Source organism: Delphinus delphis, chromosome 15 (assembly GCF_949987515.2).
Source record: "Delphinus delphis chromosome 15, mDelDel1.2, whole genome shotgun sequence".
NCBI classification, from domain to species: domain Eukaryota; kingdom Metazoa; phylum Chordata; class Mammalia; order Artiodactyla; family Delphinidae; genus Delphinus; species Delphinus delphis.
In genome coordinates this window covers 5,591,946-5,607,813 of record NC_082697.1, presented here as the reverse complement: position 1 = coordinate 5,607,813, position 15,868 = coordinate 5,591,946, and the positions used below count along the sequence as shown (strand labels likewise).

At 51.8% G+C, this 15,868-nt stretch overlaps 1 protein-coding gene across 1 annotated transcript in view; it reads right to left on the bottom strand.

The window, feature by feature from the left end:
• Positions 1-15,655, bottom strand: part of BMP7 (bone morphogenetic protein 7) — an 89,619-nt gene extending 73,964 nt beyond the window's left edge. The window contains exon 1 of the mRNA XM_060033373.1: positions 14,679-15,655. Coding sequence (XP_059889356.1) covers positions 14,679-15,096 — 418 coding nt within the window. The 5' untranslated portion in view covers positions 15,097-15,655. The remainder of the gene's footprint in view (positions 1-14,678) is intronic.
• Between the last annotated feature and the right edge of the window lie 213 nt (positions 15,656-15,868).

Below are 15,868 nucleotides of genomic sequence, written 5' to 3'. Positions count from 1 at the left end.
CACGGAAGAAGTGGCAAACTACCCCAATGCTGGAAGAAAAACCAGCAGCAGGGACTTACACGGAGTGTGTCCATCTCCAACACGGCAGCTTCCTAAGGGATTCCAAAGGTTATGTTCACTCTGCCCAGTTTCTGTCTGACCCACTGCCCCCAAAAAGGGGCAGATGCCGCATCACACTGCTCTTAAAATGTCCAGGCCTCGTCAAAATCTAGAATGGGATTTGAATAAATAATATAAATACGGTTTTTCAAACGTGAAGCTACTTAGGAAAATGCTGGGTCTTAAGTGTGAGGACCTGGAGAGGAACTTACAGGCGTCCCCAGTGAGGACAAGTCAGGACATCGGGCCACACCCGTGTTTACAGAAGGACCTCAAAGAGATTCCGCAGCCAGACTGGGCTCCAAAGGCAGTACCGGGGCAGCCCCTGTTTACTGAGAGATGGCTGCCATCACCCCATTTAATCCCAGCTGCCCTGGGCCCTAAGCCACACCATATGAGAGGGGGACTGCTATGAACTAAATTGGGTCCCCCAGATTCATGTGTTGAACCCTAACCTCCAACACGATGGTATTAGGAGGTGCGGTCTTTGGGAGGTGATCAGGTATAGATGAGGTCATGAAGCGATGGGATTAGCGCCCGTATAAGAAGAGGAAGAGACTTGACCCCTCTCCCCATCATGTGAGGACACAGCGAGAGGGCAGCCGTCTGCAAGCCAGAGAGAACAGAACCCAGCCATGCACGCACCCTGATCTCGGACTTCCAGCCTCCAAAACTACAAGAAATAAACGTCTGATGTTTCAGCTACCCAGAAAATGGTGTTTTGTTACGGGAGCCCAAGCTGACCAAGACAGAAGCTGGGTCCCAGAGCACTTGAATGCCTCCGGTCACCTGCATGAGGTCACACACCAGTGACCCGGGACTCAAAGCCAGACAGACCTGCTGTCCCCAAAGCTGGGCAAATGACTTGTCACCCCTGCGTCCCAGTTTCCTCACACATAAGAATAAATGTGGAAATCGTGCTATTTGAAGAATGACCGGCATGGGTGGGTCCTCACTTCAGGTGGAGGTCAGTTGCCCATATCAAAAAATGTCGGGGGCTTCCCTGGTGGCGCAGTGGTTGAGAGTCCGCCTGCCGATGCAGGGGACGCGGGTTCGTGCCCCGGTCCGGGAAGATCCCACGTGCCGCGGAGCGGCTGGGCCCGTGAACCGTGGCCGCTGGGCCTGTGCGTCCCGAGCCTGTGCTCCGCAACGGGAGAGGCCACAACAGTGAGAGGCCCGCGTACCACAAAAAAACAAAAACAAAACAAAATGTCAGGCACAGGAAATGCTACTAAGTCTGACATAAACAGAGTTCAGGGGAAAAGAAAAAAGAGAGAAAAGGGTACAATTTTACTGTGAAATTTTTGTTATTCATTTTTTTAAGAGTAGGCCCGCCCATAGACAAGTGTCTAAATCTGAGGGGCTGTCTGGGCCCTAAGCTGGCGGACGCGCGGAGGGTTAGTCCTGATGATCTGGTGTTTCCTTAAACCTCTGCACGGATAAACACAGATTATAATCAGCAAGAGGTAACTTTCTAGTATAACAGGACTCGTAATAACAAAACCAGCTTCCTGCTTTGCCTCGTGCCCAGTCAACAGAGGCCAGCTTCCAGCTTCATCACGGGGCATCCCGGCTAAGGGAGGACCACCCCGACCCAAATCCCACAGCACTCAGTTGGTGGGACACGTGCCCACGCCGTTCCCATCCCCAGAAGGTGCCGGGCGGTGCATCCCACTGCCCTACACGGAGAGCTGCACGGAGGACCTGCACAGGCAGGCCACGCCCAGAGTGGTCCGAGTTTTGGCCAGGCAAGTGACAGCGTTGCTGCCGGCCACTAACGTTACGTATGGGGCACCAGCTGCCACGTGGGCACCATGCTCAGCTCTCCTCCCGCCACCGCGGAGGGGACGGATCCTCACAGCAGCCCAGGTGGCAGGCACCAACACGAACCCAGAGGAGGAAATGGGGACCCAGAGTTTCATAACCTGCCCAAGGTCACAGAGCTAACAAGTAGCAGAGGTGGGATTTAGACTCAGGTCCGACCCCAGAGCCAGTCTTAACTATCACCTGAGACGTCTTAGGACAATTTTTTTAAAAAGAGAACATGGGACGGGGCTGCTGGGATGAAGCGAATTTAGGAAAAGCTGTGCAGTCTACCTGATCGCTTTGGTGGGAACTTGTGACGCACGACCCACATGAAGGATGCCAGGAAGTCTTCAGAGGAGCAATCTGTTTAACTAAGAGTTTGTGCAAACTCAGAGGAGGCCCTCCCACATCCGGGAAGAGAGAGGGTTGTCTATGTGTCACTGGACGTCTGCAGAGGACAGAGGGGTCAGATAAAACCCAGACTTTTTTTTACTATTTACCCTTCCCCAGGTAGAGGGCATGGGCAGTCTAAAGCAGGAGTCAGCAAACTTCTATAGCAGGCCAGATAATAAATATTCTAGGCTTTGGAGACCACACCGTCTCTGTTGCAACCACTCAGCTCTGTGGATGGAGCATGAAAGCGGCCACAGAGAAGACGCAAACAAAACGAGTTCCGATAAAGCTTTATAGACACTGGAGTCTGGATTTCATCTCATTTTCACATCATGGAATACTCTTCTTTAATCACCCTTTTTGAAAAATGTAAAAGCCATTCTGGCTCACAGTCTGCACAAAAATCAGCGGGTCTCCCTGCTTTATTTATCGTAGCTCTGAGCTGCAGTGAGAAATGGAAAATGCAGCTTCCTGGCTCACGCCCCTCCCCCCAGCAGGTTACCTGCTGGAGGGGAACAAGGTAAGAGAGAGGTTTGCCCTATTTCCTCCTGAGAAGCTGGCGGAGGGGAATAAAGAGAGACCAGTTCTAAGTGTGTGTTTAATAAGTTTTTAGTATCATCGGGCAAAAGGTGCTGTAAAAATATTTTGGTTCCCGGGAGACAATGCCTGCTCTTGAGAGATCTGACCTCCTTTTCGTCTCCAGGCTGTTTCAAATCCAGGCAGAGCTGGGTCCCCAGGAGAGGGCTCACGTTTTGCTTGCACTCTGTCTTCCTTTCAACCGGAAAACGATCCATCCATCCGAAAATGCCGCTTTCCCCGCTCACGGCCATGGGCCAATGGGTTTGAAGCACAGGCTCCCAAGTCAATTTCCCAGTTGGAGGAGAGTTACCCCAAACCAGTGGTTCTCCGCCGGGGGCTCCTCTGCCCCTCAGGGCACATCTGGCTATGTCTGGAGACACTGTGGTTGTCAAACTGGAGGCCACTCCTGGCCGCTCATGCGTGGAGCTCAGCGATGCTCCTCAACATTCTACAGCGCCCAGGATGCCCCCCGGCAGAGAAGAGTCGGGCTGAAAATGTCAACAGCGCTGCGGCTGGGAAACCCTGCTCTACACCTGCGTGAAAGGGCCACTTCCAAGTTCCTAGGGTGTTTGAGGCACATGAGAACCAGAGATTTCTGGATCTCCTCTCCCATCCCCCCGCACCCTCACCCCCCCCCAGTATATTAAGACAATTAGGAGCCCCAGGTTTGAGCAGGTATAAGGCAAGTGGCTTCATTTACTGTCTCCTCCTAAAGGAAATGACCAACGGGTGCCTCCACCCCATAAACGTTTACTAGCCCTGGAAGGTTCTGAGGCCCCACTGCCATTTTTAAGGGCTTCTCCCTCAACAAATGTTAGGTCAAGTGAGTCAGAAAATGGAACCTGAGAAGACGGAAGAGGGTGGGGGGACATTTCACAAAGTTCAGGACCAAGAGGAAAACTGAAAGACCTAAAACGACCCCCTCCCCTCTCTTTCTTGCTTATAAACGGAGGACTGCCTTACACGGGGCACCTCGTGAACCGAGGCAGGGAGAGTTTTGAAGGTCTCGGGACACTGCCACGTGGGGTTTTCATTTGCCGGCTGAGGCCCCGTCATGTTGGTGGGTCTGTGGATTGATGAGTTATTGGCCTTTGGGGCATGATACCCTGAATACACTCTAAGACGGGTTCCCTGGGGCCACACCACCAAGAGCCACCTCAGGGCTGAGCTTCCGGCCAAGACTCTCTTGTCTCCAGTAGGAGAGATTTCTGATTCACCGGTGCTTGGAAAAATGTAATCACAAAGAAGAATGCAGAGGAAAATGTAACTAATATCCAGGTACCCACAAAACTAAGAATTTGCAGGAGTTAATATCACGGTTGCTTCCTGGTTTTCCCATAAACTTTTTATTTTAGAATAACTTTATAGAAAAGTTGCAAAGACAGTATAAAGTTCCCGTGGACCCTCACCCAGATTCCCCCAAGGTTCACATCTTCCATAACCGTGGGACACTTGTCAAAAATAAGAATTTGATATCGACGGGTTACTATTAACCAGACTCCTGATTTTTTTTTCAGATTGCACCAGTTTTTCCACTATTGCCCTTGTTCTGTTCCAAGATCCAGTCCAGGATACCACACTGCACTTCCGAATGGTTTCTTATTATTAAAATAAAGGAAACTTGACCAGAACAGTTGGAATTTATTTAAAATTTCTCCCCAATCCCATCCCTTGCCTCCCTCCCCAAAGGCGGTTGGTGTGAGTCCTACCGCCATGTTTCCATAGTGTTACCACACATATATGAGCCCACAAACGATACACAGTATTATCTGATGCTCTTGTGTGTGTCTGTTTTGACACAACGACAAACGCTTACACCCTAAACATCCTCCTACAACTGGCTTTCTCCCTCTTGACATTCTGTCCGAGTCTAAGTGGATACATAAAAAAGAAATTCTTGCATTCCCTTCTGGTTTCTTACACATTTATAAATAAATTTATTACAAATGTATTTCTCCAATCCCCTGCTCGTGGACATTTAGGCTGGTGGTGACGATGCTATTACAAACAATATGCAATATTTATTCCAGTACATATGGTAAAAACCACCTCCATGATCTTTTCAATACAGTGTCTTGAGGTATCGCTATTAAAATACCAGTCCCTAGCTGCCTCTGGAATTTTCCCATCAAGTAGGTGTGGGGTGCATGCAGGAGCCCCAGTACATGGGCACTCGGGGCCCTTTGCCCGGTCGATAATTCTTAAGCCATAGAGACAGAGCAGAGGGGAGTTTCCACAAGCAGGATGGATAACTTATCTTTATCTTCCTCTTCAGAGCACAGAACCACAAAGCCAAGGTCAAGGGCTTGGAGGCTGTTCTGGTGGTCTCATCACCACTGCCCTTGTGCCCCGTCTCCCCCATTCACGCACCTCCACGGGGCCGGGAGGAAGAGTGAATGGGTTTACATTCAGCAAGAGCTGGTTTCAAATGCCAACCCCACCGCTGCCTAGCTCTGCAAGTTCGGGGCCCTTCCGTCTCTTCCTCCTTAAAATGGGAATGCTACGACTTGCTTTGCAGAACCTGAGAGAATTAAATAAGGAGCCTGATAAGGGAGGCTGTTATAAATCCATTAGTGCTACAGAAAGAGCACAACCCTCCCACGTTATCACTGTGATTTACTTCAGCGATGCATTTAGATAATGAAGGAGTCTCTGAATTCAGTTTCTAGGTTCAGCCTTGCAAGATCCTGCCTGGACGAGGAAGTGCCTCTGAAGCCCAGGAAGAAAAAGCAAGACCTCAGGACAAGACAGTCACCTGCACAGCCCGGACAGAACCTGGCTAGGGCAAGGGCCTCTTGAGCTGGGGCCGGAGTCAGGCTCCTTAATTCTCTGGGTAGTGAACCCGAGTGCCGCCGAAGCGTGCTTTTGCTGAAAGACAAGTCCTAAAGAGGCGAGTCATTTTACAAGTGGGAATGGAGAGAAGTGGTTATTCTTGTTGAACCACGTGAATACCTCAGTGATCAGGAAGATTCTAGAAACACTGGTCTCCAAAATGGGGTGCAAGCACTTAGGGGGGGCAAGAGGGATCCACTGGGACGTGGGGCGGGAAAGATTATAATCGCAACTAAGTAAATTTCAAGGACTGACGGGCGTCAGGGAGGATGGGGACTTCCTGGCTGGGCTTCAACAAGCATCTCTGCATAACTGATGGATGAGACTGAAAAACACAGACCTTGTTTTCAGTAACGCAGCCAGCAATTCACCTGTTCTATTCCATCGTTTTACCCCGTGAGAGAGCCTTCGCCTGCAACAGTGTGGTCGTCATGAGTGCCACTTCCCAGGCGCTTTCTGGTGCTCCCCTTTCCAAGCTTAGGGTGGGACTGTCATCTCCTGCCTCCTTGGGTCAGGACTGACCATGTGACAGGCTGTGACCAATGCAATGCAGGCAGAAGCGCCCGTGTAGCTTCCTGCTGGCAAGATGAAAAGCCCGTGCACAAGCCACACTGTCTTTCCCTTTGGGACCATAACTGGTGACTTTCAAGAGGGCGGCAGCTCCATGGCCTGGAGATCTGAACACCCTCCCGCCCGGCCAGTGTGCAGAGCCCCCTGCCAACCCACGATGCAGCCATAACAAAAGAACAACAAAGCTCTGTGGTTTCAAGCTACCGAGATTGTGGGGCTCTTTGTGAACTCTTGATGCTGACTAGACGAAGGATCAAAATAATCAAAATTTAGGACCAGACCTTTAGCTCGCTGACCCCAAACTGTTGAACCATGAGCTGTGAAAGATCAAATTCCATCACACTGAAAATCTTAGGGACAGCAAAATTACATTTGTCTTGCTAATGAATTAAACTTGTAATCTTTGCATTAATTACTAACGATGCATGAGTTAAAATGTGTATTAATGAACATCAGAATTTTGCATTTTTTTATCTTTAGTGCCTCCTACTTAAACTTCTATTTTAGTCTTTGTCTTATAAAGTGCACACCATCCTAAAACAGGAGTAGTTAAACGATCTATTTCTGTTTAGGGTGTGTACTCAAAGGTTTCCTAGCGGGGATGCAAGTTCAAAACACACTCGAAGACGCTGCCGTGGAACATCCTCACCCCTCGCACGCACGCAAGCTGCCAATGTGCGAGTACCTTCTGTGCCATGAGAATTCTGCAAGGCAGCGCTAGAGCGGGACGGGGAGAACGTCTGAGAAAATAGTCAAGAAAAAGTCCTTTATCAAAGGCCAAAACACAAGCCATCGAAACCACAGAAAAACCCTCCTGCCTTTGAGTGAGTTGTTAAATTGCTGGGCAGACGAGCCCTGGGGCCATTCTAGGTAGATGGTCATGCTAACTGCTTGGATTCTTTTTTTTTCTTCAAACTACATGAAGGCAAGAGAGAGGCTGGCATTACAAGACGGTACAGGCCTAACTCCAATGTTTAAAAACATGCAAGTCCGCAATTTTGGAAACAGTGCAAGTTTTTATTCACAGCCAAATTTAATTAAGCCAGACAACAAAAGAGTGAAACTTGAAAGCTACTCTGGGGAGATAAAGATGTGAAAGAATAACACGTGACCTCAAAGATGTGGGAACCTTAATACTCGCTAAGTCAGAGTTTTCTAACGGTACAGAAAGAGCTGAAGAGAATTTATGGGAAACCTTGTGTGAGAAAGCCCACCCCGAGACTCAGGCCCCGGAGACCTTCACCATCCTCTGGTCTCCAGAGGCTTCTAAAGGCACTGAATCCACTTGGGACTTTGTTATCCCAACCGCAGCTGGGAGAGCGGGGGGCGGGCAGTCTTGCACCTGCTCCCATAAAAAGTGGGGAAGTTGTGCTGGTCTGTTAATGAATGCTTTGGGCTTGTCACTCCCTTGAATCAAGGAAAAGACAATTTGTACTTTGACCACCTTCCAGGAAGGGGTGGGAAGAAATATGTCAGTAATGCGAGTTTCTGAAATTAAAAGTTTTTATTTTGGAATAATTTTCGATTCAGAGAGAAGTTGCAAGGATAGTAGAGAGTTCCTGTACACCCCTCATACGAGTTTTAGGTTCCCTAGTAGGAAAGTTTTTAAATAGCCATAGATGCTTAAAATCAAGAGAAAGTCAGCATTAGACTCTACTTATCCTCAAATGAGTTTGGTGTGCTCAAATGTCACTGATCTCTGAAGAGGAGGAAAATGCATGTGTCGTTGGGGAGCGGGGGATACACATATATACAAAGATATACATCTTTGGGGTCATTTTCTTCATATCTCTAAAACAACATGGGTGGCTTAATCTTGGTACTTTAAGATCAAGTACTTAAAAAGGGAAATTTGGACTATTATACCGAAGTGAATAGTGATCTGGCCACCAAAGTACAAACAAGGTTTACCATTTATTGTGCACCTACTTGGTGCCCGACTCTACCCAAGAGAGATATGATTTTGTCTTCATGAGAGTCTGTGGAGGAGCGGATTCTTAACCAGATTTCTAAGACGAAGAAACAAACTCAGAGACGTTAAGTAACTTGCTCAAGGTCACACAGCTAATAGGCAACCATAGTGGAAACAGACACATGGGTTGAAGCTGTGTCTAAAGAGAATCAGTGTGGATGCCATTCTGTTCTCTCTTGCCAAGTCACACCCTCTGCTGTCACCGAGAACTTCCGTTACACGGCAGTGAAGCCCCCCAACCCCCCACTCCATATATCACCCAGAATTAGCTGCAAAGTGTCAGGAAACTTGGCCAGGCAGCCCCAAGCATCAGCGAGGGCTGGAAGCCTTCACCGTGAAGCCCTTTATAGAAAGCCGCAGTTGGCAGCCCCTGCTCCTGCATGGGAACAAATTAACATTGGCATTCCAAACACAGGAAAGGAAGGAAATTGGAAACACAGTTTATACTTGGCCAGCTCTTTGAAATACTGTACCATGCTACCGACATCAATTAATGAAAAGCAGGGTTGTGCTGAGAGGCCCTGGTTTGCAAATGCATTAACACACGTTAAACATGTTTGTACAGGAACCGGATTATAAGCACCCTGGCTCCAAAACAATAAAGCAATTTACCCTAAAACTGGTGCTCTTGGAGTTGTCATTAATTCAATCCACTCCACGCGGATCAGCAAAGGCTTTTCTCGGCTCCCAGCAATGCCTCCCGACACAAATGTTGAAAGGACGGCATCGCACATGCTACTCTGAGTTTCACATAAGTAAGTGTCAAGCCTCATGCACTGCTAATATGCCCCCAAATCATAAACACTCCACTTTGGAGAGCGGGGGAAGCACACAGCGGCAGCCCTGGTATTCATCGGCACTGCCATTTCACATCGGGTTAGAGCAATTTTTCCCCGCAGAAGGTTAACTGGGAAATATCTGTTCCATATTAAGAAATACCAAGTCACATTTTTTGTCAAATATTATTTGTCAAATGCCGTTTGCTGCAAAACCCAGATTTCAAGTGCAGCTGAACACACAGCTAATACCGAACGGTTCACATAATAGCTGTGGTTGTACATGGGATCATTTGCAGTGAAGGCACCCCCCTTCCTCTATAAACTGTTTCAGGAATTGGAAAGAAAAGCATCTGAAGCTCTGGAATAAATAAAGTACTGTGCCTTGAGCTGCCCAGTACAAAGGACCCAGCATGCTGGGAGAACAGACGCAAAACAACCAGAAAGGCAACTGCCGCTTCGCTTCACAATTTTGTAAGAATGCTTAAAAGATTTTACATCGTGGGGTTGAATCGCAACGTATCTGGCTTGCAAAGACAGAGTCGGCTAGTTTCTTGAAAGACCAGCCTCTTCACGCACTGCACCCACCGGTACAGGCACCTGCGACCACGTCCTGGGTCCTGGGTCCAGGCGACAAACATCACTGATGTGGCCGCCCTGCCCCCTCGCCCAGGTGACATCACCCCACGACTCCACATTGATCCGGGATCCATCAAGTTGGAGCACTTTGGGTGTGCAAAGCTAAACGTGTTATCATTTTTACCACAAATTAAGAGTTTCTATGTAAATATTGGTATTTCCTCACCCCACGAAGGCGAGAGGGGGCAAAATGGCACCGGCGCATTTGACTTAAACTAATTAAAAGCAGAGGGTCATGCAATTCAACGTACTGATTTTACCAGTGGGACTTAAATCTTTTATAATAAGTGTACACAGCTGCAGCGCTCTCCCACCGCCACGTTTTACAGGCTAATCCGTGCATTCCTTCTGACAATAACGTGACAGGTCCCACACATCCCTGCCTGTGCCCTAAGCCCGGTGACACGGCCAGAGTGCATTAAAGCAGAGGCCGGCCAAAAAGCAGCCGTGCCGACAGCCCCCAGCTAGGTCTGAAGAGTGATCGCCAAAGAATGAACGTGGCCAGCCACTTGGTGCAAAGGGCTCTCCATTCAAAATAGTCAGCTGGTGAAATGGATGGGCAGGCTGGGGAAGGGTGGAGACTGGGGGAGTGTTAGGACACTCTGACTCTTGCAATGGGCCAAATATGACCTTACCCAATAGGGGAAAAAAAAGATATTAAAGCGATAGGGGTGATCAATCAACTTAGATGAGGCTCTCCCTGGAATGAAGTCATCATCCTCTCCGAGCTCAGCGGACACGTGATATTCGCTCACATCGCAGGCACGCTGCTGGTCAAGGGTTCGCGGGCCAGCTGTGTTTATCCCGGCAGAGGCTTGACAGGCTACGACGCTACGGAAGGCCCCGACCCGAAGCTCGCAGGAGCTGCATCTCAGAAGCTGTTTCCTCTCTCTGTGCGTTCAGAGAAGCCCCCCCTTCGCTTCCCTAGGCCTCCTCCCTTACCCCTTCAAGGGCCGCCCCACAACCAACTGACAACTCTGGAATAAACACCAAAACTGTTGGCCACGCGAGCTGGCATCCAGGCTTCGGCCTTAACCTGCTCTGATTCCAGAAGGGAAATACAAAGACCCCCCCAAAGTTCAAACCTGGGTCACATATATCCTTGGGGGGAGGGGGGAGAAGATCTTTGATTTATATAAGCAGGAAAATGAGGTTTAAAAGAAGTGATGTTGAAAGGCTTACTAAAAACACAGCTCCTATAGCGAAGACACTGCAGAAAGAGAGAAAGAACGAAAGAAGGAGGGAAGGCTGTGTGACATCTATATTAACCTCTGGCTGCTCACCAGTGAGGGCCGGCACTCCAGTGCTGGAATGTGGGGCAGCCCCTTCCAAATTTTAACACAAGCCAGGTTACAGCTGCGAGCGCCTGCAGCCTGTGCTCCCTCGGCAAGCACTCCCTGAAGGAAATTTTTAAACTGTAACAGAATCTTTTTCTAATACTCTACAGTGGTAGGGCCTGTTCTGAAGGGGCAAAAGGAGAGATCTTAATGCCAAACACTTGTCAACAAAAAGGATCGCCAGATGGTATAAAATAAAAGTAAAACTGAACGGCCTTCTCCCCACTCCTCGACTACATTAACAAAAGCCACTTTTAGACACTGAGCCCAATAAGGATAGGTTTCTAACTTCCCCTCTTTTCAATTTAGCTTCAAAGATTAAACAAATTTGGTTCCTTCAGAACCTGGACCAGAGATAAATGTGGATCGCACACCCCCAGTGCCAGGGGCTTCTTTCGAGAAGATACCAAAAGGAGCTGCTGGACTTCTCCAAAGAAAGAAGCGGGGGGAGGGCAACTATCTTCGGGATTCAGTCTGCAGAACTCACATTGCCTGGGGACAGTTTAAGAGAGGGTAGCCTGTTTTGAATTCCAAACTTAAGTCTGCACAGAGGAGTTGGGGGCTTGTTAATCCAAACCAGTTTACAAATCTCGCCATTGAACTTAAGAGGCCCAGCCTGGGAAGATGTAAGTCTCCCTCCGGCAGCTCAGCTAGCATTACAGGGGCTTTATTGTACAGGCTGGTCTTTGTCACAAGGTGCGGTCTGAGGTCCTCATTCTCAGCACCTGGTTTTGTCATAAATTCTCCTCTAGTTCCCTCTCTAGTTTAGATCCCACTCAGCCTGGCAAAAAGCTTGAATTCTGAGGAGAACGACTTAGAGGAACAAAAACCAGTTTGGCTGCAGACGGAAGAATAAACGCACCAGCTCTGCAAAAGCCTTCAGACTTCAGGCCGAAGTCCCCCAGAGCACTGCAGGACAGCAGCGGTATGCAATGAGGGAGTAGGGGGTGGTGGAAGGAGGAGGGGGCTTTGAGGGGAGGAGAGGGTGGTGGAGAAAGTCAGTCTCCCTTCAAGGTCTCCCCCAGGTCCCCTGCAAGGTAACAAGTAATAGCTGCATATGAACAAACGACGTTTTTCTCACTCTTAGTAAAAGTGTGAGACTAAACGCATCTTTAGAAAACTTTGTATGTTACAGGTCAGTATGATCTGCAATCCAAGGAAAAATCGTGTGCTTTTTCTCAGCTTCCAAGCAGGTCTCCTACACGCCCCCTCCAACCCCACTGCTACCCCCCGGCCCCTCCTGCGGCAAAATCCCAGAACCCCACAAAATGGAAGGGACAGGCGGTTTATTCCCATGCTGCTGCCGAGCAGAAATTAAAGGGCAACCTTAGAAACATCTACAGGAAGAGTCTTGCCCAACTGCGGTCCAGGTCTTCACCCAACTAATTACCGAGAAAGTTTTAGGGACTGAGAAAGAAAGCAAACAAGGTCAGTGCTCTCTGTTAAAAGCCACTCTGCCATCTAATTTGGAGTGATGCTCCAGAAAGCAAGACCTGAGAAAGTCAGGACTGTCCCACAAAGCCCAAAGCCAGCCTGACTGATTAAGAGGCTCAGACAAGCCGGTCTTTGTCTTTTCAAGATGAAAGAAATGGGACTAACGGGTTGAAAGGTGTGTGTACAGCCAGAGGAGGAAAACCACCCAGCTGTGGTCTTCCCAAACAAGTCCCAGCTTGCTTCCCCCTACCAAGGGGCAGCAAACAGCCCTGCCCCAAGTTTCCCAGAGGTGCCCAGTTGGCAACCTGGTCCTTTTCGGGCATGGGAGGAGCCCGTGTCTGGCCACGCGGTTGGTCCATAAGCAGCGGGGTGCTTTCTGCACTGCGTTTGCAGAGCCCTCCACAGAAGCCAGGGCTTACAAATACCTTTTTAATGACCTCAGCCAGGCTCTGAAGGCCGCCACTGGGACCTGCTGGCATTCACTGGGAGTCACAGGTATCCGACAGAACAGAAGATACCATAAATCCCCAGCCAGAGAAAGGGCCTGGTTAACCCCTGGCTTCAGGATGGAGACACAGCTCTGCTTTAATTAATTTATTTATATGTACGTATTTGGGATTTTTCTTTAGCTTCTAGTATAGGTCACAAACACACATGGAAAAAAAAATCATACACAAAACTGCAGACAATGAAAAATCAGGCCCCAGCTCCCGAATCCCTAAGGCCCCAGCCCCCGTTCTGCCCTGCCCCCATAAAATCCCTAAGGCCCCAGCCCCAGTTCTGCCCCGCCCCATAAAATCTATTTCCAATCCATGGCGTCTTCCTCCAGTGGGAAAGCATGACATACGAGCACGTATGTAACCTCACTGATCTGCACCTTGCTTTTTTCCACCCCATACATCTTGGAGATTGTTCTAAATCTGGACATATGGAGCTGTCTCATTCTAACAGGCTGCCTAGTATAATTTAAACTTTCTTGAAGTCATTTTGGCATCTAAACCTCCCACCCCTTGCTCGCTGAAACTCGTTTCACTATTTGATTTTGGGCTATTATTAAGGACAGACAATGGCGTCCCGGGAACTCCAGGGACCTTATCTGGCGCGGGAAGCATTAAGGTTGATCCGCGCTTCCCGGCGCCCTCCATCCACGCCCCAGGTGCCCCGCGGGGGGCTTCAGGATCATTATTTCCCTGTTGACACAGCGCCGGTGGGCGTGAGTTTGCTGTCTTGACTTCGTTCGCATTTTCGCAGCAAGTGACACTTGTAGAATGAAAGCGGCTCGGGAAACAGCGCTATCGGGGCGTGTTATCTCAGAAACCAAATATTTGATCATGAGCTCTATAGAGCGCAGTCGGGGGTTAGTCTGAGCAAGTCTGGTGAATGTGCACGGATGGAGCGAGGGCACCACCCCCGCCGCAGCGCCAGCCTCCGATCCCCGGGGCCGTCGCGGCTCCGGGTCGGAAGCCGGGTCCCCTAGCCTCCCCCGGCGGCGTCTGCTGGGAGATCCCTCGCCACCCAATAGCCAGAAGCCGTGGTTTGCGCGCCACACGTGATAAACGCTGAAAATGGATTCTGCCAGTCCGGGACCTATCATTAAATATTTAAAATAGAAAGGTCGCAATGGCAACGTTTTTTCCCCCAGCTCCAGCCAGGAGAGCTGAGCGCGAGAGGGGCGCCCAGCGGTCAGGAAAGGGGCCCCGAGGCGCTCGGGGCGCGCAGCACGCTACGGCGGGCGCACCGCGAGGGGACAGGTAGGGCTTGCCAGGGCGGGGAAGGGAGCGCAACGCCCGCGATGCCAGGGCCAGGCAGGGCAGAGAGGGGCTCAGAAAGGGCGGGAAGTCAGCTTCGCGGAGCAGGGCCCTTTAAATCCAGGTAGCGCGGGCCCAGCCGTACAGGCACAGCTCACATGACCGAGCCCCGCGCTTTGAACTGAGCCGCGGCCCGCCCGGCGCCTCCCGCCCCAGAGGTGCAGTCGCCGACTAAACCCAGAGCAGGCTTCAGACCGGTCCTTACTTCCCCCGCACTCCCACAGGCCAGATGAGCCCGGCTCGCCCTACCTGGGGCGCGCGCAGCTTGGGGTCCACTAAGGCAGGGGGGTGGGAGACCCTCGGCCAGGCACTGCCGTTTTGAAAACTACCGGGAGTGGAAAGATGGGCGGGCTGGATGCAAGACGCGGCGCCCTCCCTGTCCCAAAGCGACTCCTGGCCGAGACGCGCACCCCTCCCTCCCGCCTTCACTCACCGAGGTTGACGAAGCTCATGACCATGTCGGCGTCGGTGAGAAAGTGGCTGTCTTGCAGGCTGGCCAGAGGGGGGCCTTGGGTACTGAAGACGGCCTTGTAGGGGTAGGAGAAGCCCTGGCCGTCGGGCCCGCCGCCCTCCTCCACCGCCATGGCATTGTACAGGTCCAGCATGAACATGGGCGCCGAGTTGTGCTTGCCCTGGAGGTGGGGACGCGGGCGATGGGGCAAGCCCAAGATGGAGAGGATCTCGCGCTGCATCTCCCGCCGCTCCTGGCTGCGGAGGCGCCGGTGGATGAAGCTTGAGTGCACCTCGTTGTCCAGGCTGAAGTCGGCCAGGGCGGAGCGCAGTAGGAACAGGGGCGCCCAGAGCGCCACGAAGCTGTGGGGCGCCGCGACGCGCAGCGAGCGCACGTGCATCGCGCCGGCTCTACGCGCGACCCGGGCTCCGGGCACCCGGCACCGGGGCCCGAGCCGCCCCAGGTGACGGAGCGGGGCAGGCGGCCGTCCACGCCGCTCGGTCACTTGCTGTAGACGGGCCCCTCTGCGCCCGCGCCGGACATGGCCCCTCCCCGGCCGGCTGCGCTCTGCCCGGACCCCCGCCCCCGGCTCGGCGCTGGCCCCGGGGCCCCTCGCCCCGCACTCGCCCGGGCGCACCGTGGGGCTCGGAAACCGGCTTGAGCGAGCGAGAGCGCGAGCAAAGAGGCGGGCGCGGGTGGGAGGAGCAGCCAGCAAACCTAGGAGCCGGGAGAGCGAGCGCCGGGGTGGCAGCGAGGCGGCGGGCGAGCGGGCGCTCCTTCCTCCGGCTCTTCTCGCGCTCTTGCTCTTGGGCGGCGGAGACCCACCCTCTTCCGAACTCCGGCGCCCAGAAGAGGGGCCCCAGGTCGCTCTCCCAGCCCTGCGCGCCCTTGATCGCACGAGAGGCCGCCTCGGGAGCCCCAGAGTGGTGCGCGCTGGGGCCTGGGAGGGGGAGGGGGAGGAGGAGGACGGGCTTCCGAGGGCCCCTCCCGCGTCGGCGGCCTCCCACCTGCCCTCGGCCCCGCCCTCCCCCCAGCGGCGCCCAATGGGTTCATTCATTCCTTCTAGTGCGCTCTGCAAATATTTACCCAGTGCCCACAGGGTGCCCAGCGCCGGGCCGGGCGCCGCGGGGATGCGGAGAGAGGAATCCGAGCCGGCCCTGCTTTCTCCGCAC